The following is a 20,182-nucleotide window of genomic DNA, read 5'->3' as shown; positions in this document are numbered from 1 at the left end:
ATCAACATTACATAAGAAAAAAATTCTTAAGTAATGAGTTGCAAGAGTAAAATGCAGTTCCATAAATTTCACTTGCTCAGCATTCCTCCAAAACTATGCAAAATCAAACCTCTGCACTTTGACAATAAAAAGGGAAAACTACTTGCTGAGGGAAAAAAAAACCAAACTATCTGTATTCTATTATAATATATATCTGTGTATAATAAGGACTACAGCATGCCATCCTAACTAAATTAACCCCTAAATCCAAATATTCATTCACCTGCACCTCCCTTTGTCAGAGGCAGCAACTTTGGGTTTATAACACAAAGGCTGCAACCTTGTTACTGCAGTCTGTTGCTACAAAAAAGAAATATTTGTATCATTTCACAGTTAAAGTAATCTTTAGTTTATCATCGACCAAGGTCACTGGAGGTACCAGTTAGAAAGTTTCTATTTGAGACAACCTCTGAGGCCAGGCACTGTGCAAAAACCTCCTGAAATTATTGAAGTTCTTGCACAAATCACTCATTTCTGAGGTTTGCTCACAGTCCCATTCCAGCAGAAGGCCATTCCCACCAGGACAAGCTTTGGTTGGAGTTTGCATGGCCCATGGGCTGCTGCTGGGGAAGAAAGCATCTGCAGAGCCAAAGGAAAGCACCCTGCTAAGAGTGAGGCCTCAGAGCTTCACCTAAACAGTGCCACAAAGCTCCTCAAACAGGATGCAAGAGTTATTTTTCTTGCTTCATGAAGTTTTCAGTGGGAAAGATACCCAAGGTTCCTTCTTCCATGTAAGTCGAGACTTGCCTCTGTTTTAAATCCAAGAATTATTTTTACTCCAATAACAGGAATCATCATAGATGTTACAAGAACTCAAAATCACCTAAGATTGAAGCTCTCCTCACCTGCAGGGTCTGAGCCCCACTGTGGACTCCAACAAACCCCAGTTCAGTCCTGGAGCTGCTCCCAGTTGGAAGGCCAGGCCACACATGCACAGAGAAAGGAGTGTCTGTGTATTCCCCTTCCCTCCACACTGACCCTTCTGTCAAGTGAACATTGCAGGGATGGTTTGAGCTCTGAGCAGAGAACAATGTCCCCATGGCACCATCCAGCTGTGCTTACAGCTGGATTTCAGCACCCTCCAAGGCAAAGAGACAGAAGAGCTGCCCAATACTGAGCCCATGGGGGAGCAGCTGGGCAGCCCCAATTTAAATCAGAACACAAGAACTCATGATTCAGCATTAATGCTCAAATAAACCCTTCCCACCCCCACCAGACTGTAACTAGTTGACTGGTGAAACCAATGTGCAAATTTGTACCTAAATATAGATGTTCTGCTAAATTTGGCAAATCTCTCCTTACCAAGGGGTTGCACTGCATATTTATGTAATTATACAGTAGTATTTCACATCTTTACTTTCTACACCTATCATTAGAAAACAGTTGCTGACATTTATTTTAGGTCATGCACTCAAATGGGTCAAGCTGCACTAAAGGGAGACCCAAGTTCTGCAAGAAACCTTAGAAAGGAGCTCACTGTAAAATGTTATTGAATAGGATTAACCATACATGCACACAGAAACACTGCTTGTTCCTGGTTACCACATTCACAAAGTTCCTGAGATCCCCACCAGGATTTTTCTGGAACTCAGATATCTAATCAGACTGGGAATAAATGAACACCCTACTAACCAGCTCTCTGCATCCTGAAGAGTCACCTCAACACTTCTGGAAACCTGAACATGTTACCCCTTGATGTTTCCTAATCACTGAATAATTCCTGGAAGAAAATTTTACTTTTTTTTCCCATCTCTTACCTTCTCAACTTTGAAACAGCTTGACAAAAGAAAAACATCAACTGCTAAACTGAAACCTACATTTTTCAGAGAAAAGGCTTTTCTGCTTAATACTATCTACCTGAACTTGCATCCACTTTTGGAATTTCTATTCCTTATGGTAAAGAAAATGCTGCTAAATTTACTAAATGCTAAAAATTTACATTGTTTCTAAAACAATGAAAATTAAAGTGTCTGAGCATTATGTTAGCCTCAGAAGTCAAAAGATGCATTGTGCACACAATCTACAAAGCAGATCCATGTTAGGAAGGTTCAACAATGCAGCAACGACTGTAATAGACAACAATTCTAATCTGAATATTTACTCTGAATTTCAAACCTAGTTTAAAAAATATGAGACTTTAGGTTGCAGGGAAGGGGGCCCCAGACAAAATCTCCAGGTACTGAGCTGCTCTGGAGTGCATGCCATTCAACTACTCATCCTACTGCTTGTAGGAGGTATGTTATGTCTGATTTTTAATTATGCTTTATGTAAATATCCCCAGAGGCTTATGCAATAGGTACAGGCTTAAGTAAGGCGAGCAGCTCAGGAGAGGGAAGCGAGAGCTGAGCTGACTCCATAGCCAAGGGCTGGGCGAGCTCCAGTTGTCACTGAAGGCCTCCCAAGCCCTGAATTACAGAACAGGAGAGATTTGCTACATTTGTACACTCAGTGCCAAAAGCCAGTGGCTGAACCGAGCTCCCAGATCCCCTGGTACTTCTGTCAGCACAGCCAGCTTGTGCTGCTTGATTTACAACAGCTCAGCAAACTGTCCTGAGCACCGACACAGCCACACTGATCACCTGCCTCCACTCCTGCTACCACACTGTGCTGCTGGGAGGGTTTGTGATGAGGATCTGCACTTGGTGTGGCCATCAAAGCCCCCACGGACATGCAGTAATGAGCACTGCCTTGCCAGCACACCCTCACCTTGACCTACAGCCCTCAGAGCCAGGCTGGAGGAGGCTGCTCAATGCTTGTGCCTTTGGCACTGCTGGAAGTACCAGCAAAATTCACAAGGAGTGGTAATAATACACTTCAAGTCACACCAAAAATCTCACTCTAAACGAGTTGCAGGCTGTGTTCACACCCTGATCAAGCTTAGAAGGCAACTAAGCAACTATTTGCACTGAGGTCAAAACCAGCTCATTCCTCAGCCAGTGGTGAAGCTTCTCTGAGCACTCAGGAGATCCAGAGCAGGGAGTTTTACACAGGAACAGCACAGAGCTCCTGGCCTCAGCTCTCCGTGCCCAGAGACGTGCTGCAGCTTGCAATTGTTTCTATTTGCATGGGATAATTTTAACTGGTAATTCTAGAAAATATTCTGCACAGCTGCATTCAAATTGCACCTTGTGGACCTGATACAACTCATCTATACAGGATCCACTTCAGTCCTTGGTTTCCCAACCAAGAGCTTGGTCACTGCCATGAGCAGGCACTGAGCTAGGAAAGCAGAAAGGTTCAATTTTCTCCCAGTTCTGCAAGCCAGGATAAATGGGGGACACCCTCTTCACCTGTAAAATGGGGACACTTCTCTCCTCTGGAAAGTACTGGGAGAGCTGATCTAAGAAATGCAATATATTTTTAAAAAGGTTAAAATATATTGCTCTTTTCATTCTCTAGATAAATGCTTCATTATACTCCTTGTCCTGCACTTCCCTGATGATTTTCTTTTTTAACTATTTTGCCATTTTGACCAGTCCAATTATTTTAGCATATTAAACTCTACTAACACAAGGATACAAAACCTAAATACCACTGCAGACACACAGCAGAGTCTACAGAATTTTGTACCATTATTTTTATGGCCTCAAAAATAGACAGAACAGATCAAGGCAGCATGGCAAAAACTCACTTTTTTTTGTTTCATTTTTAATTCTCCCTTTTAGTTCTCACTAATTCCACCCACTGGTAATAGCTGAAGGCATACTCCCAAATCAGTGACTCATGGCACAAGACCACAGTCCAAACAGTGCCTGACTGGCTTCTCAAAGCAGTGCTGTTCAAGAATTGCTCTGCTCCATCCCTGCTCCTTAACTGCCTTTGCTTTGCTCAAAAAAGAAAACCAAACAAAGAGAGACACCCACCACTGACAACAGGTGCTTCCTTAGCTCTCATCAAAAAAAAAAAAAAAAAGAAGAAAAAGAAATTCTCCCCTTGGTGCTCCCAGCCTAGGCACATTCCTCCCACCCAAGCTTTTCCCAGGTAACTCTCCACAACCAGAAACACAAGCCAGGAGAACTCCCCAGGCAATTTCAGCTTTGAGATTAGCCCACCTCCTCTCCATGTGTGCTGGAAAACTTCAACTATTTCAATTCCAATTCATTTCTTCTAGTCTGTATTTTAAATAATGAACTTTTCCCTAGGTTTTTTTTAAATGAATCATTTAATTTTAAGAGCTGTTTGGGAACCTTTATTTTTTTGACCTCAATGGCAACCTCCCAGACACATTATTTATAATAGGCTGTCTTTCTTAATACTTGCTATTAGTCAAAAGAGTGCTTAGTAAACATCCTAGTTATCCAATCTTCACATCCCTTAAATCATGGGGTGGGTTCAAAAGGGATAAGCTTCCAAAGTAGGACTCTGCTCACCTTGTAAAGAGCCACCAACAAACACCCTGATACAGCCCACTTGTCATCATCTCCCAGATTCTGTAGCTACTGCTTTGTATCTTCAAAGATACACTGAAATGTGACATGCAAGACCTCCTGGAGAGCAGACACTCATTGATGACTTGTGTCCTGCTCTATCCACGGTAGATCTTCCAGCTCCCCCAAACAGGTATGGCCTGGAACACCTAATTCCATATGGCACTGATGATGGATGTCCAGGACATCAATCACACCAGGAATGTCCACATACAACTGCTCATCTGCCTGACCATTAGATTCTGAGTTTAAATGTCCTGCTGTTAGCACCACTTTTAATGTAGCTTAGGTGGTCATGAGCAAATGTGGATCTACATCGGTTTTATCACTTTTTTTTAAATTCAGACAAGACCTGGCTCAGGTTTCAGGAGGGCTGGACAAAAGATGGACATCAATAGAAGGCAAAAAATTTAGCCACAGGAGGATGAGTGCAGGCTCCTCTCCTTTCATCTCTCCAGAAGGAACAAGGACACATCCTAAGTACACTGGCTTGCCCTCCAAATTAAAAATGGCATGTATCACCTTGGCTATTTTCTTCCTCCTGCAGAAGCCCAGAGGAACTGGGAAAAGCCTGGAAGCAGTAAGCAGCCACTTTCTCCTGCTTTCCACTAAAGCTATGTAAGGGCTGGGATCCAGCTGGGATCCCATCTTTTGCTAAGAGACTACTAAGGAACAAAGATTCACCCTTTGGTAGGCAATGACAGATAAAAGCCCTCATTTACCTTCTCTCCCTAGGCTACATAAAGCAGCATTAAATGCCAGTTTGCAGGTCCAACAACGCTCCATTTGGCTTGGGATAAGGCCCCCGTCCCTCCTCCACACCCTCCCTTTAAACCTCTCTGCAGATTTGGAAGATCAAAGGAAGACACCTCGACTACCCTCTTCCATTTTGTTGGCTAAGAAATATTTCTATTGCATAAAAGCGCGTGTGTGTATAGGTGTATCTACAGGAACTGATCCGTGTCTGGGCACCCCGAGTGCAGGGCAGCAATAGTGGGGCTGACGCTTCACTTTGTTCTCCGCCGGGTGCAGATCTCGCCTCCCCCTCCAAGCCCGCTCCCAGGTGGAAGCGGCTCCGTGAGGCCGGGTCACATCCTCACCCCGCTCCGGGGCGGCGGCGCGCACAGGGCCCGGCCGCCCCCGGCCCTTCCCGGGGCCGCCGGGAGGCGCGGCGGGGCGAGACCCCCGCGGCCGCTGCCTCCTCCCCGGCCGCGGGCCGCGCTGCCGTGCGGGGCCGCCGGGACCCGCCCATGGCGGCGGGAGGCCCGGGACGAGCGGGTGCGGTGCGGCCGGCGCGGCGAGCGGGAGGGCGGGCGGGCCCCGGCCGGGCCTGTCAGGAAGCGGCGGAGGGGAAGGAGGGCGGGCCAGGATCGCTCACCTCGGACACCTCGTCCTCGTCGCTGCCGGAGCCGCCGCCGCCCCCGCTCCGCAGCACGGCGGCCGCCAGCTTGAAGTCGAGGGCGGCCTCACCGGCCGCGGGCGCGCCGGGGCCTCCCGGCCCGCCGGGCCCGGCCTCCCCGAAGAGGCGCACGGCCCGCAGGCCCAGCGGGGAGGGCCCGGCCGCGGCGGGCGGCTCGGCAGCGGCGGGCGGCGCGCGGGGCGCGACCGAGTCGATCTCCTCGTCGGCGGCAGCGGCGGCGGTGCCGTCCGTGAGCATCGCGCTGGTCCGGGCCCGGCCGTCTCCGTCCCCTCACGGCACCGCGGCAGCGCCACTAACTTCTCACACCCTACCCGGCCGCGGCCGCCGCGCCGCCCCCCCGCCGCTCCGCGCACGCCTATTGGGCGCGCTCGGCCGAGGGCCGCGCGCTATTGGTCGCTGCGCCCGCCACTCAAGGGCGCGTCACGCGCTCCCAGCATGCTGCCCTGAGAGCGCACGCCGAGGCGGTAAGAGTGCGCCGCCCCGCCCCGCTCGCCCGGCCTCGCTTCCTGAACTTTCCGAGCTGTGATTGGCTCTCCGGGACATCAATCATGTGCCTCGGCGGAGCTGCGGGCGTCGATGGGGCGAGAGAGCTGTCGATCAAAGCACATTCAGGAATCACGGTTTTGATTGGCCAAAAGGTACATCGCTCACAACGCACGGCGTCTGGCGTCTTTCGATTGGCTTCTGAATGCCCTGGACCCGCCTCCCCTTCGAACCCATCTGAAGGACTCCGTCAGCGCGAGGCACCGTCACACGCCCGCCTGTCCCGAGCGGTGATTTGGTCACGGAGCTGCCAATCAAAGCGATAGGCACGCCTTCTCCATGGCCCCGCCCCCTCACGGGAGCGGACCGCCATAGGCTGGGCGCCCTGGCTCTCCGCTCCGGCGGCCACGCCCACTGTGACGTCAGCGCGCGGCCACGTGGCCCGGGGGTCTCGGTCCCCTCAGGGGGTCTCGGCCACTCCCGGGGGTCTCGGCCCCGCAGCCCGGCCTAGTTCACGGACAGGTTGATCTGCGCTCCCGGGCGCTGCATCGGCTCGCACTGTAGGGGGAGCAGAGGTTACAGGGCCCGCAGCGTGCCCACCCCGGGCGACCCCGCGCCAGCGGTTCGACCGCGGGGCGGCTGTGGCCGAGCGAGGCTCCCAGGACAGCACCGACCTCCTCGGCTGTGCCCCGCTGCTCCGGTCGCTCCCGGGGCTGTGTTCCCGCCGCCCCCGGCGCGGGCCCGTCCAGCCAGCTCAGGTCGTGCGGGGAGAAGATGCGCTCCAGCCCCTTGCGGATGCCCACCAGCGCCAGCAACTGCGGCCAGGCCAGGCTCGGGTCAGCACCGCTGGGGCCGGGCCAGGCTCGGGTCAGCACCGCTGGGCCGGGGGACAGCCAGCGTCTCTCTGTCACACACCTCTGCCACCCCCGGAGATGCCAGGGCGCTGGCCTGTCACCCTCCCGGCCCTAAAGTGTCACTCAGCCCCTGGTGACAGCCCCACGCCCCAGAGCAGGGGGTGAAGGCTGGTGGCAAAGCCACCCGCTCATGTCCCCTCCCAAGGGACCGTGCCGGGCCCGGCAGCAAAGCGGTGCCGCCGGTTCCAGGGGGGTCATACCATCACTGGGAAAATGATAGCGGCCACGGTGGACTTGAGGAGCCAGAGCAGGGCCAGGCAGAGCAGCTGGATGGCGGTGAAGAGGTGCACCCGCCGCAGGGGAACGTGGCGCAGGTAGGCCAGGTCTCGCTGGTGCTTGGCTGGCATCAGGAGCAGCCGCACGCGGTCCGTGAGCTGCAGGGAGGGGATGGCAGCTGGGTCACACCTGGGCAGCTCTCACCCCCTCGCTGTTGAGATTAGGGCCGGCAGGATGGGGTTTCACCACCATTTCTGCACTGCAGCCCTCCTGCCCTCTGTGCTGACCCCCAGCTGATGCCTGGGCCAGTGAGTTTGTCTGCAAGACCTGGGGCCACTGTCACCCCAGGCCAGGGGAGCACTTTCCAGGCAGACCTCTAGAAAGGACAGAAAGGAGTCTAGCTGCCCTTACAGGGTTAATTGAGAGATGACACCCCTTGATCCCCCTCGCTTCACAGGAAACTGCTGCAGCCTCCTCCAGAGCACAGCTCTGGGTTTCCCAAGCAGAGGGAGGGTGGGAGTTTCCCAGCCTGTCATCTAGAGCAGGGTAATTGCAAGGAAACTGTACTATTTAGAGGAAAAAGTGGTGTAGATAATTCTGGAATAGGGATTTTTTCCCCTCTGTTGGTTTCTTGGGAGAAGAAGAAATCTGGCACATGAGCAGCAACACCAGAACCAAAGGATTGTCCTGTCCCAGCTCTGCCTGCAGCTCCCAGGTGAGGAAGTCCCTGTGGCTTTGAGAGCAAGTCTGTGTTATCCACTGGTTCAATTTCTCCCAAACCACCTCATCCAGCAGTGCACAAGTCTCTCCTGCTCCTCAGCACCCCAGAGCTCTCCTTTTCCCCTTTCTTTGCCCTGGAAAGGTCCCTCCTCTCCCTCCTTGTCCTGGGCCTGGTGGGAGACAGCTCTGTGCACCACAGAGAGCTGAAATCCAGGCTCTGCTGTGCAGTGACTGAGCACAGCCCCTCCTCCCCAGCCAAAAGCACCAAAACCAAAGCACCCCCTCCCTGTGCAGCCCTCCCCCCTCACCTGGATGCTGTTCAGGGCCGTCACCCCCATGTGCAGGAACACCCCGTACAGCACCGGCATCGGGATGTGCTGCAAGGCAGTGGGGAGGGACATCAGCAGGGCAGCACCCTGGGGTCTGTGCCTGCTCAGAGCCCTCTCATGTAAAACCTCTGTGTGTGTCCACAGGCTGTGCCTCCTTCATTCCAGCCCAGTCTGGCCTTATTGGCATCAGTGCTTGAGGTTCACATGAGCCACATCCTCCATGGTTCCTTTGGATGGCATCTCATCCCCCAGGGGTGTCACTGCCCCTCAGCTTGGTGCCATCTGCAAATGTGCTCCATCTTGTTGTCTATGTCTTTGATGGAGATATTTAACAGTATTTGTCCACTTGGAAGACACCACTTGTTACTAATTTCCATGTGGACACTGGGCTACTGACTGTGAATCTCTGGACATACCCATCCAGCCAATTCCTGATCCATCTAACAGTCCTTCCATCAAATCCAGTTAGGAGGTGAGGATGCTGGGAGGACCCTCTATCAAAGGCTGTATGAGATCAGCCTCAGAGGTGAGGAAAGAGGTGGAGGAAAAGAGACCTCCTGTCTGCCCACAGGTAATGCAGGGCCACTGGAGAGGTTTTTCCCAGCATGGCAGTGGCAGCAGGTGAAAGCCAGCAGCAGGCAGGTGATCCACGTGGCAGTGGGGAGAGGCAGTGCTGGGGTGTGTTTGGGGAGCACAAGGACCCCAATGCACATGGGGAGGATGGGCAGGTGACATGGCACCACAGTGCCTTGTGTGCCAGCCCTCCTGTGGCACTGGACACAAGCCCTTGGTGCAGTCCATACCCACACAGGGCACAGCTCCCTGCCTGCCACACAGGCTTCCTGTGCTGCTTCTAGGGCTCGGGGTGAGGAACCTCCAGCCTTGCAGGGTATGGCCACCCCCTGCCTAGGAAAAGAGGCCACCCCAGCCAGGCTTCCTACCTTGAGCACGGGGGCCATGAAGACAGAGACTCCCATCAGGATGAAGACAGCCAGGCCTGTCAGCCTCTGCTCCCTGTGGGTGGCAGCACAGGTGTCACAGGTGCCCAGGGTCCCTTGGGAGCCCACCCCTTACCTGCCCTCCTGGCTCCAGGCTCTCTGCTCTGTGCAGCTTTGGTGGCCACAGGGAAAGGGGTTAGCTCAGGCTGGTTGCTCACCTGATGCCCAGGAACTCGGGGTGCTCTCCAGGGGCTGAGGTTGCACTCTCCTTCCTCAGGCTGTCCATGTGTGCCAGGGAGATGACAGTGGCTGACACATACCAAGGGAGGCCGGTGACAGAGGTGACAACCATCAGGAGGGAGACGCAGAGGAGGTCCAGGTGGAAGCCTGCTCCTTTCTGCAGTGGAAAAGGCAGCAGGGCTGGGGGTATCCTCCCACTTCCCTGGCCATTTGGGGTTCTGCTTTCCCTTGGTTTCTTCCCAGCCAGGACCTGGGTCCTCCCTCACTGGCTGGTGCTGCCTTTTCCCTGTCCCCTGCTCACCTGCAGCTTGTACTCCCTGCGGTTAAGGATGACAGCTGTGATCTGCTGGTCCATGAAAATGAGGATGGTGACAAGGACAGCAGGCACTGCAGACAGCAGGCACACCCACCATGGGTTGGCTCCAAAGGGGAACACGATCCAGCCCCGTGCTGGGTTTGTGGGCTGTGGAGAGCAGAAGGGTCATGGCAGCTGCCACCCACACGTGGGGTGTGCAGTGCAGTGGGGTGATGGGACCAGCCCCAGGTGCCCAGGCTGGAGCCCTACAGGCACCCAGGGATGCCCACCTCAGGGGTGGAAGAGCATCCTCACTCATCCTGGGGATGCTGCTGACCCACCAGCCCCCCACAAGGACAACCTGACTGTGACAGAGCAGGGTGTTGTTCTTGGGCACCACAAGGCAGGAGCTGGGCATGTGCCTGTGTCAGCAGGTGGAAGAGGTGGCATTGGGCAGCGATGATGGGGAGCCCAAGGAGGTGGTGGTGATGAGCACTGGCTGCTCTGGGGCACTGCCAGCCCTGCTCCACATCCAGATTGAGTAGCCCAAGCCTGGAGCTGAGCTTGTGGCTCTTGCTCCAGAGTGATCTGTACATTGCAGGTCTGAGCCAGGTTATTTCTAGTGCAGAATCAGCTGTGTTCAACCCTTTCTCATTGCTGGGGTGCAGCCTGCACCCCTGTAGGGCTGGAGCGGTGATGAGAAGGACAGTGACAGCACAGTGGGGTGGCTACCATGGTGGGCACAGACCCACACCCTGAGAGTGCTGTGCCCACCCTGCTGGCACCTTCAGCTCGCTGGGGACAAGGAGCTTGGGGGTCTCCAGGCCCAGGAGAGCATCCACAGTGCAGGAGGCCAGGATGGCCAGGATGACAGCGAAGTCGCTCACCAGCTTCCGCACCTGCAGGGGGAGAGGCCTTGGCCAGGCTGGCAGGGCTGGGGGCAGGATGCAGCACCCAGAGCCATCCCCACAGCAGTGGGACAGGTGCCATGGCACTGGGGTGGCTGAAGGATGCTCACCCCCACGGGGAAGTAGCGGCTGCTCCTGAAGCGCTTGAGGGCGGTGCAGAGGAGGAAGGTGCCCCCAAAGAGCAGGAAGGAGACGAGGGTGACATCGGGCACGTACTGGCAGCTGGTGCCCAGGAGATGCCCACCTAGATCCAGGCACTGGGTCCTGCTCAGCCCTGCTGGGGTGGCAGGAGGCTGCAGGGGCAAGGTGGGTGGTGAGGAGGGGTCACACATGGACACCTTGGGAGCAGCCTGGGAGCAGGGGCTGTACCTGCCAAGCCAGGGGTGAGGGCAGTGACGTGTCATTCCCTGCAGAGCTGTGACCTGCAAAGTGACAGGGGGCAGATTGGTACTGGTTTCATCAGGATGACTGGGATGATGCTACCATCAGGCTGCGTCCTCAGGCTCTTCCTGAGGTGGATGGGGTCCCATGGACCTCTGAGGCCCTGGCAATGGTTGATGCCCAAGGAGCACCAAGGGGGAGATGTCCCTGTGAAGGGCATGGCTAAAGCATCACTCAGAGGCACCATTGATCCCAAGCTGGCCAGCACTGATGTTTTTGGCACATGGTGCAGGTCCCATTTCCAGGGTCAGTGTGGGTCATTTCATTTCCAGGGTCATGACTTCAAGCCCCAGCAAACAGCCCCTGATTTACAGACTGGGAAATGGCAGAATGAACCCATCCAGGTGCCCCTTTCCAGCCTCTGACATCCCCCATCCTGGAGGCACAGGAGATGGGCCAAGGCTGTCCTAGATCCATGTACTGCCCTGGCTCCTGGGCAGCTCTGGGAGGCAGGAATAGATGGACAGACTATGGAGGGAAGTGGAGGACGCTGCAATGTGGTCAGGCAGGAGAGGATGGGATTAAACAGCCTCCTCCAGCCAGGAAACAGGTTCCCAGTGGCATCCTGGGGCAGCAGCTTCCTGCTCCCCACCCAGCCAGCCAGCCCACGGCTGCTGGGGCTCACCGGGGCTGGACAAGTTGCAGGTGCAGCTGTAGGAGGTGACGTTGTCCAGCCGGTAGTGCCAGTTGATGGGGAAGGCATCTGCCAGGCTCAGCATCTTCTTCAGGGAGTCATAGATGAATATGAGGCTGATGAGGGCGCAGAAGCCTTCCTCAGTGAAGCGGGTGAAGTGCCCCACCAGGTGACTGGCCTCGGTGGCCACCAGCACCACTCCAAAAAAAGCCACCCAGAGCCCAATCCAGAGGCGGAACTCCAGGTAGTCCAGGCTGTGATCCCTGGGGGAAAGGGTGACTCAAAGCCTTGCCAGTGACCCCTGCCTGGAGAGATGGTGGCCCATGCTCCAGCTGGGGGATGCTGGGCTGAGAATCCATCTGCACTGAACTCACTGGCTGAAGGAGAAGAGGAGGCGCTCAAAGACGAGCACGGGGCCAGTGCTGCTCAGGATGGTCAGGGGTTGGCCCGAAAAGAGGCAGAAGGTGAAGCCAGCAAAGGCTGTGCCCAGGAAGCTCTCCAGCACCCCCTGAAATGCAGGGAAGGGGTGCCAGGTGCCAGGCACATGGCAGGGAGGAGGGTTGGGGGCCTGCCCCCACAACAGCACAGAAGAATACAGGGTCAGTGCTGGGGACCACGGGGGAAAGGAGGCAGAATTCAGACAATGCTCAGGATGTCCTGGGGATGCTGGTAGGAACTGGGCTGGGCTGAGCAGGGTTGGTACCAGGCCCCCCAGGCCACACTGACCTGCATGTTGGCAGTTGCATCCCCCAGCATGCCCCCAAAGGTGATGGCATTGGTGACTGTGGCCAGGTAGATGTACAGCACTGCTGAGAGGCACTGGGGGTGCAGGGCGTCGGTGAAGTCACTGCCATACCACGGTGCCTTCCTCTGGATGTCTCGCAGCAGCCCCCCAAAAAGCCTGGGGTGGGGAGGGAGGTGTCAGAGCAGACCCCACAGAGAATCCCCACAGCAAGGGATTGTCCCTTCCCCTAGGTACAGGAACCCAGAGGGACTTGGCCATGGAGGCCCCATGAGACACCAGTGACCTGCCCCTGCACCTCCCAGTGCCCTCGCAGACACTGACCTGCCTGTCCTCTCCAGCTCCTCCCCAGAGCGTGGGTGCCCTGGGCTGGCTCTGTCCCCAGCTGCTCTCATGTCCCCATTTCCATGTGGCTGCTGGTCCAGTGGGTCCAAGGTGGTCCTGTGGCAGAGCAGAGCCTGAGACAATAGGCTGCAGGTTGGGACCCTCAGGACCCAGCTGCATGTAGGGGACACTGGGACAGGAAAGGGAGAGTGGAGAGAGGACAGGGGTGCAAACAGGGCCTGTACATCCCCTGATAATGGAAAGGAGACAGATCAGGAAAGAGCATCTTTCCTCTGGCAAGCACTGGAGCCAGCCCTTGCAGGACTGGTTTTAGTGGAGGAGCTGGGCAGAGCCTGGGGTGTCCTGCTCAGAGGCTGAATTTCACATGTGAGTGCTGCATCCTAGTGTTCCCATCAGCTCCCTTGGGAGGGGATTTGCCATCCACTGCCAGGTGGGACAGCAGGACTAACAGCAGGGGGACCAAAGCAGGGACCTGTGGAGGGGCTTGGCTGGGAGGAGCCCCTGGCTCCTGGGCAGCTTCATCCCATGGAGATGGAGGTTCCAATGTCACAGACAGAGGGGCTGGCAGGGGTTGGGGTGCCTCCCTCCAGCCCACCTCCTGCGTGGAGCTGGCAGATAGCTCGGTGGAGGAATTCGGGCCCCAGGGTCCCATTTGCCAGGAGGAAGCACAACCAGCTCATCCAGGAACGCCTCCATCCCTGCCATGAGGTTCTCTCGGTGCTCAGCCTGCCGGGCAACTCTTTGGAAGAGCTGTGGGGAAATGCTGTGGTTTAACCACTCTGTCCCTGCATTCACCCACTTGGAACCTTCCTCCCAGCCTGCAGCCATCACCAGGAAACAAACCCACCCACTTCAGGGCAACAGGGGCCCTACATCCTGCAAACCCACCCAAGCTTTTCGTTTTTTATCCTGGGCAAGGGGTGCCACCAGCTTGCCCCATCCTCTGCCCTCCACTGCAGCCTGCAGAGGAGTCCTGGTGTCCCCATTCCAGGCCCTGGTGCCATCCCACCCCTGGGTGCTGTGACAGGCTCACCTCATCTGTCAGCAGTGTGGCCATGGCCCTGCCAACCTCGTGGTAGGCTTTCAGTCTGGGGGGGCCCAGCAGGAAGAAAAGGAACCTGTGGCAAGAGAGCACATCTCCAGAGCAGCCCTCTGCCCTCCAGGGGATGCCTCTCTCAGGGGGGATGGGGTCTGGGCAGGCCTGGGCACTTCTGCCACCCTGAAAGTGGGGTTGGGGGCAGAAGACAAGACACATGTGTGAAATATCTGCTGCCACTGCATGGCAAGCTCACAGAGACCATGGGACACCAGGAGCCTCGCTGGATCACAAGGGTCTGCAGAAATCCAGACTGGGAGGTGTGGGGGAACAGGTCTTTGGGGCAGAGGAGGAGAAATCCTCAGCTGGAGGTGTCTGTGGCATCGTTTTCCTGGGAATGTTGCTCGCAGGCAGGATGCTGGTGTGTTAGGGAAGGAGAGTTTGCCAGCAGCACAGGCAGCAGGTTTGACAGGACTCTGGGGACATGGGAGGACACTGGAAAGAGAGCTCAGAGCCCTTGATAAAATATGGTAAAAATCCCACAACTGAGAGGATGGGGCAAAATCTCCAGAGGGACAATCCACACAAATCCTCCACACCTTTCCAAAGCTGACAGGAATGGTTACAGTCCTGAAAGGCTGAGATTGTCAAGCAGTTCCAGTGACTGTACCCTGAACAAACCCCTAGAGAGGGGTCAGGGAAACTCCTCTGGCCATGCAAGTGGGACTTGAGAGAATCCCCAGGTGCTGGAGGCCTCTGGAGCTGCCTCCAAAGGGACAAAAGGTGACAGTTACCACATGGGATTGGTGCACCAAGGTGATGGGAAAACCTTAAAAACCCTAGAGATGGATCTGGATGAGAGACAGCCCTGAGGCAGTGGCTGCACCTGTGGGACAGCCTGGCATGGCCGGCAAAGGGGATGGCACCCTGGGCAAAGGGATGACAGGGGCAAGGTCTCCCTGCCCTCCGGTCAGGAAAATACAGGGCAGGAGGGTATCGTGAAACACTCGAGGTCCTGGGCCATTCCCGGGGATTTGCCCCCCCAACTCCCGCGGAGGAGAGAGCAGAGGTGGGTGGGTGTCTGTCCTGCTCCTCCCAGCTCCTGGGGCCGGGTGCTCTGGGCAGAGTGACCAGGAGGTGGCAATGTCCCTCTGATCCCCGCCTGCCTCCTCCGCGCACTTCCCAAGGCAGTCCGCAGCTGAAGGCAGGCACACTGCCCGTGGTACCTTCACCGCCCGTGGCACCTTCACCGCCCGTGGCACCTTCACTGCCCGTGGCACCTTCACCGCCCGTGGCACCTTCACTGCCCGTGGTACCTTCACTGCCCGTGGTACCTTCACTGCCCGCTTCCCCTCACGCCTTTGGGGGATGCATTCCTGACCGCGGGGGAACCATGGGGACCTCCTGCCCTGCTCCTCTCCGCCCTCCCCGTCTCAGCACTCAGGAGAGCAGCAGGAGGACAGGAGTCCTCCTGAAAACCCGCATCCCGCTACCGGCAGTAGGTGGAGAGCATCCAGAGCCAGCTGAGGACAGGGAATGCAGAGCCCAGTGGGAATGACCCTGGGGATGTCCCTTCCAGGCTGCCCAGCAGATGCCCCACACTCAGCCCGTTCTGCAGTGCTCCTGAGGAGCTGGGAGAAGCAGGAGGAGAAGCATGAGACAGGATTCTGGGACTGGGTACCATTCCCTTTGCTTTGGACAAGCCAAGCCTTGTCTGGTGTGGGGGGAAATGGGGAGACAGGGATGGGGGAGGGCACAGAGCCATCAGCCATCCTCTGTTACCTGCTTGGAAGAGAAACCTCAGCCAGTGAGCCAAGGGACACCCCCTGCCTGAGGCGAATGAAGGCAGTGAAGGGCTTTTCCAGGAATTCAACTTCCCCGACAGCAACGTGGGCTGCCTCAGCCCCTGGTGGGACTTTCTTCTTGAATCTGTTCCTGAGCTGAAAGGAAAGGGATGCAGCCTCTGGGCACTCAGGATGCTGTGGCTGGGCATTCAGGATGCTGTAGCTGCTCCCAGCCCAGCTCCATGCTGCTGTACCTGCTCCTTAAGAGGTGTTTTGGAGACCTGGGTTCTGGGCTCAGACCTGCCTTTGCCTTTCCCTGCAAAGAAAGAGAGGAAGCAGCAAAATCCATGTGCAGGTGAGCAGCCAGCATGGGTACTGCCCCGGGCTGGAGGCAGTGGGAGGATGCCTGGTGGGACAGCTGGTTCCTACCTCGGCAGGGAGACACACCAAGCTCAGCAAGGAGCTGCAGCAGGGATTTTGTAGGCTGGTGCTGTGGCTGGAGGAGCAGGAGGGCTGCCAGGCGCTCTCTCAGTGCAGGCTGCAGCTCTGCTTCCTCACAAAGTGCTTTGTCTGCATCAGGGACAGGGACAGCTCTGAGCACCCGTGGTTCACTGCCCATTTCCCCTTAGCTGGAGTAGCAGAGAGCCCCCCAGGTACCCAGCTGTCACCCATTGTGCTGCCCTATAGGCACCTCTTGGTGGCCTGTCCCTCTCTGGTGACCAGCCCATCCCAATGACCTTTGCATTACTCATGTACCAATTATTTCCTTGAAACTGGTGGCATCCAGATCCAGGAGCAGTGTCCCCTTCTGCAGGCATGTCCTCAGCTGGAACAGGCTGTGCAGGGGCAGAGCTGGGACATGGGGGGCACTCCAGCGCTCCCCACCATCCTCCACCTTCTCCTCAAACTTGATCCACCTGCCCAGGGAGATGTAGGGGTCAGTGACAGGCCCTGTGCCCCGTGCCAGCAGTGGGAGCTAAAGCCTGGGTCTATCTTTGAGCTTAGCCTGGGGCTGGCACTGGCAGGAAGGGGTTTGGGTGGCTCAGAGGGGCCTGCAGTTGGTTCATGGTGTAGGGGCAGCCAGGCAGACAAGGTGGTCATGTCACCATTCCTGCAGACCCACACCTCTCTAAGGTCTGTTTAGGGGAATTCCATTCATAATGAGGTGACAGGATGGTTCAGGTTTGAAGGGACTTTAAAACTCACCTTATTCCAGCCCTCCACCATGGGCAGGGACACTTTCCACTATCCCAGTTTGCTCCAAGCCCCCTCCAGCCTGGCCTTGGACACTTCCAGGGATGGGGCAGCCACAGCTGCTCTGGGCACCCTGTGCCTCACCGCCCTCACAGGGAAGAATTTTTTCCCAATATCCCATAGAATTCTGGTCTCTGGAATTGGGAAGCCATTCCTGCTTGTGCTGCCACTCCAGTCCCTTGTCCAAAGTCCCTCTCCAGCTCTCTTGCACCCCTATAGGCACTGGAAGATGCTCTAAGGTCTCCCCTGAGCTTTGTCTTCTCCAGGTTAAACACCCCACCTCTCTCTGTCTCCATAGCAGAGCTGTTCCAGCCTTTGAATCATTTCCATGGTTTCCTTTGGATGTGCTTCAACAGGAGCTGGATGTGGTGCCCCAGGGCTGTCTCCCCAGAGCAGAGCAGAGCAGAGCACAGGGGAGCACCCCCTGCTCACCCTGCTGCCCATGGTGCAGCCCAGGACGCACTCACCTTGCTGGGCTGCCAGTGCACGGTGCTGGCTCATGTCCCATCTGTCCCCCACCAGCACCCCCAGCCATTCTCTGCAGGGCTGCTCCCAGCCCGTCATTCCCCCAGTTGGGCTGGGGCTGGGGGCGGCCCTGCCATTAGCAACGCTTGCTGGAGTCCGAACAGAAATGTCTTGAGCTGTTTTCACGCTCGGGCCGTGCCACATATTTCAACGCGGGGCTCAGACAGAGCTTCCCTTTGTCCCCGTGGGTGGGCGCTGCCCGCGCAGAGCGTGGCCGGCGCTGCGGGCTCCTGCCGGGGGCAGCGTGCGGGGCTGGCAGCCCGGCGGCTTCGGTCCCACACACACTCCGAGCCCAGGTGAAAAGCCATTGCTGTCCCCAGACTGCCGTGGCCCGTGTCCCCGTGCCCTGCCGGGCGTGGAGGGGGTGCCGTGGGGACATCCCAGCCCCGGTGCAGCCCCTGCAGCCTTGGAGAGGCAACAGAGAGGAGCAGGAGGAAGGGCGCTGAGCGTGGCCCGCCTGACATCCTGCCCTCTGCCATGAAATTAAATCAGCCCAGCTGGGCACTGGCGGGGCACAGCCCTGCCTTGGGGATAAGGCTGGAACATGCCCTGGGCTCCCAAAGCGTGGCCCGGCAGCCTGGCTCTCGCAGGTGTGCCTACCTGGCCATCTCCCTCCACTCGAGCCCCGCCGGGGTGCTCCGGAGCTGGTTGAGCTGGATGAAGAGCAGCGGGCAGGTGATGTCCCCCCTCTCCTCCCGCTGCAGGGCGGCACCAGCTCGCCGGGCCGCTGTGGCCGTGCTGGAGGGGAAGATGCTGCAGCCGAAAGCCTGGGAGGGAGCTCCGGGGTTGCTGCGTTCCAGTCTGGGCTGTGAGCCGCTGTCTGCTGCCCGGAGAGCCGGGCCACCCGCCCCGGCCATGTGGGCTCGCATGGCCACCGGCACCGGCAGCCACAGGCGTGAGCTCCCCTCCAGCACTCACAGGATCCCACTCATCCCACACCTTATAACAGCTGTGAACTGGTTTAAACTGGCCATAAACCAATACACAGGAGCCAAGCCCAAAACAAGCATCCCAAAACAGCAGGGCCAGCCCCACAGGTCCCAGTATGGTTGTGTCCTGCCACGTCCAGCTGCCCACCTGGGCCAGGGACCCGGGGACCCACCTGCCTCCTGCAGCTGACCTGGGTGGACAGGGGTGTTCTTGTGCTCCCAGCCCCGTCTGCACCCTGCAAGGCGCTGGTGAGGGGGTGGCAGGGCCAGCCCTGGAGAGCTGTGGCAGTATCTGTGCAAGGATGCTGTGCCCATGGCAGGAGGGGTGACACAGCCCAGGGCAGCTCCTCCTGGGAAAGAGGATATGGGGACATGCTCTGGGGAAGGATGTGGCACCGCTGAGCAAATCCAGAGTGGGGAAATAAGGGGCTGCCGGTGTTAGGGCTGACGGAAAGGGCTGGGAGGGCTCTGGGGCTGTGCCGCTGTTCAGAAGGATTCTGTGTGAGCGGATGGAGGGGGAAGGACGTGGGCACAGCCGCAGCACCCTGCAGGGATAGGGACAGGGACACGGCAGGGCCTGCCCAGCGCTGCCAGCAGAGAGCAGCCACGGTGCTCGCTGTGCCCATGCCGTGCCCACCGCCACCGCTCGGACCCCGGGAGCAAACGGCGGCTGTGTGCACTGCAAACACGGCGGCGACACCGCAAACACGGCGGCGACACCGCAAACAGCCGCGGTCCGGCACCGGCCGGCTGAGCTGGAGCCCGCTGGACACGGCAGGATCCAGCCCCAGGAGCAGCTGGAGCAGGGCCAGGCACCACCACGGCAGAGTCACGTTTGGGAAAGGGCGGGTGGGAGCGTGGGTTCCTGAGCTCCTGTACCTGCCTGGCAGGAACTGAGGCCGAGGACGTGGCCCAGGCTGTCCAGGCTGTTTGCTCTGCAATACCAGCGGGTGCCATGGTGTGTGCAGGGGTGGGTACCATGGCAGAAGGATCCACGGATAAGGAGCATCAGGGATGTCCCGAGGCACCCAAACCTTCTCAGGGTTCACTTCCCCCTCCTGTGGGGGCTGCCTCAACAGCATGAGATGGGGCATGACTGGCAGCAGGCACGGGCAGGGAGGCTGTGAGAGCCTGCAGGAGGTGGGAAGGGGTCATGGCAGGCTGTGGGAGGCAGAGGGGAAGAGGCAGCGCAAGGCAGAGGCAGGAAGCAGAGGCAGGCAGGTCAGCAGCCTGCACACATCCCCCCCCTCGCCCGCTGCCAGTCCTCTGTGCCAGCTGACGTGAGCTGGTGCCTCCCTCTCCCGAGGTGCCAGGGCAGCTGGCAAATGCTGCCCTCATACACTGCCCGCACACGCCCAGCCTGGCCTTGGGGATGTGGTGGGGGCCTGGCAGGGGCAAAAAATTCCATCCCAACCTGGGGGCCTCCCCAGGAGCCAGTGTGCAGGCCTGCCCAGGGACACAGCCCCTCGCCCATGCCATCACCTCCCTCCACTGCCAAAGGCTTTGGGCTCCTGATGGCCGGAGGAGGCGGAAGGAAAAACATCCAGCAAACAATTGCAAAAA

At 57.4% G+C, this 20,182-nt stretch overlaps 2 protein-coding genes across 7 annotated transcripts in view; both read right to left on the bottom strand.

Moving 5' to 3' along the window:
* ANKHD1 (ankyrin repeat and KH domain containing 1) overlaps nucleotides 1-6,123 on the bottom strand; it is a 102,208-nt gene extending 96,085 nt beyond the window's left edge. For all 6 annotated transcript variants that reach the window (XM_058034493.1, XM_058034494.1, XM_058034497.1 and 3 more), the window contains exon 1: nucleotides 5,845-6,123. In XM_058034493.1, the coding sequence (XP_057890476.1) occupies nucleotides 5,845-6,123 (279 nt within the window). The remainder of the gene's footprint in view (nucleotides 1-5,844) is intronic.
* Nucleotides 6,124-6,876: 753 nt separating this feature from the next.
* On the bottom strand, nucleotides 6,877-18,559 carry SLC4A9 (solute carrier family 4 member 9). Its single transcript, XM_058035107.1, has 21 exons — nucleotides 18,291-18,559; nucleotides 16,668-16,828; nucleotides 16,341-16,481; nucleotides 16,166-16,227; nucleotides 15,910-16,067; nucleotides 14,125-14,209; nucleotides 13,687-13,841; nucleotides 13,071-13,097; nucleotides 12,731-12,905; nucleotides 12,379-12,512; nucleotides 11,996-12,267; nucleotides 11,299-11,351; nucleotides 11,040-11,222; nucleotides 10,807-10,920; nucleotides 10,028-10,189; nucleotides 9,705-9,883; nucleotides 9,490-9,562; nucleotides 8,528-8,596; nucleotides 7,484-7,657; nucleotides 7,044-7,184; nucleotides 6,877-6,927 (listed from the first exon to the last, which is right to left on the bottom strand). The coding sequence occupies exons 1-21, from the start codon at nucleotides 18,557-18,559 to the stop codon at nucleotides 6,877-6,879; spliced, it is 2,838 nt and encodes a 945-aa protein (XP_057891090.1).
* Between the last annotated feature and the right edge of the window lie 1,623 nt (nucleotides 18,560-20,182).

The sequence above is a fragment of the Melospiza georgiana genome, chromosome 15, assembly GCF_028018845.1.
Source record: "Melospiza georgiana isolate bMelGeo1 chromosome 15, bMelGeo1.pri, whole genome shotgun sequence".
In the NCBI taxonomy this organism is placed as follows: Eukaryota; Metazoa; Chordata; class Aves; order Passeriformes; family Passerellidae; genus Melospiza; species Melospiza georgiana.
This window is presented reverse-complemented; position numbering and strand designations above follow the sequence as displayed.

Coding starts and splice junctions, on each gene's coding strand:
- SLC4A9 (XM_058035107.1), bottom strand. CDS start 18,559: ATGCGAGCCCACATGGCCGGGGCGGGTGGCCCGGCTCTCCGGGCAGCA. Junction 10,921..11,039: donor GCCGCTACTTCCCCGTGGGG/GTGAGCATCCTT, acceptor CTCCCCCTGCAG/GTGCGGAAGCTGGTGAGCGA. Junction 9,884..10,027: donor GCAGGGAGTACAAGCTGCAG/GTGAGCAGGGGA, acceptor TTTCCACTGCAG/AAAGGAGCAGGCTTCCACCT.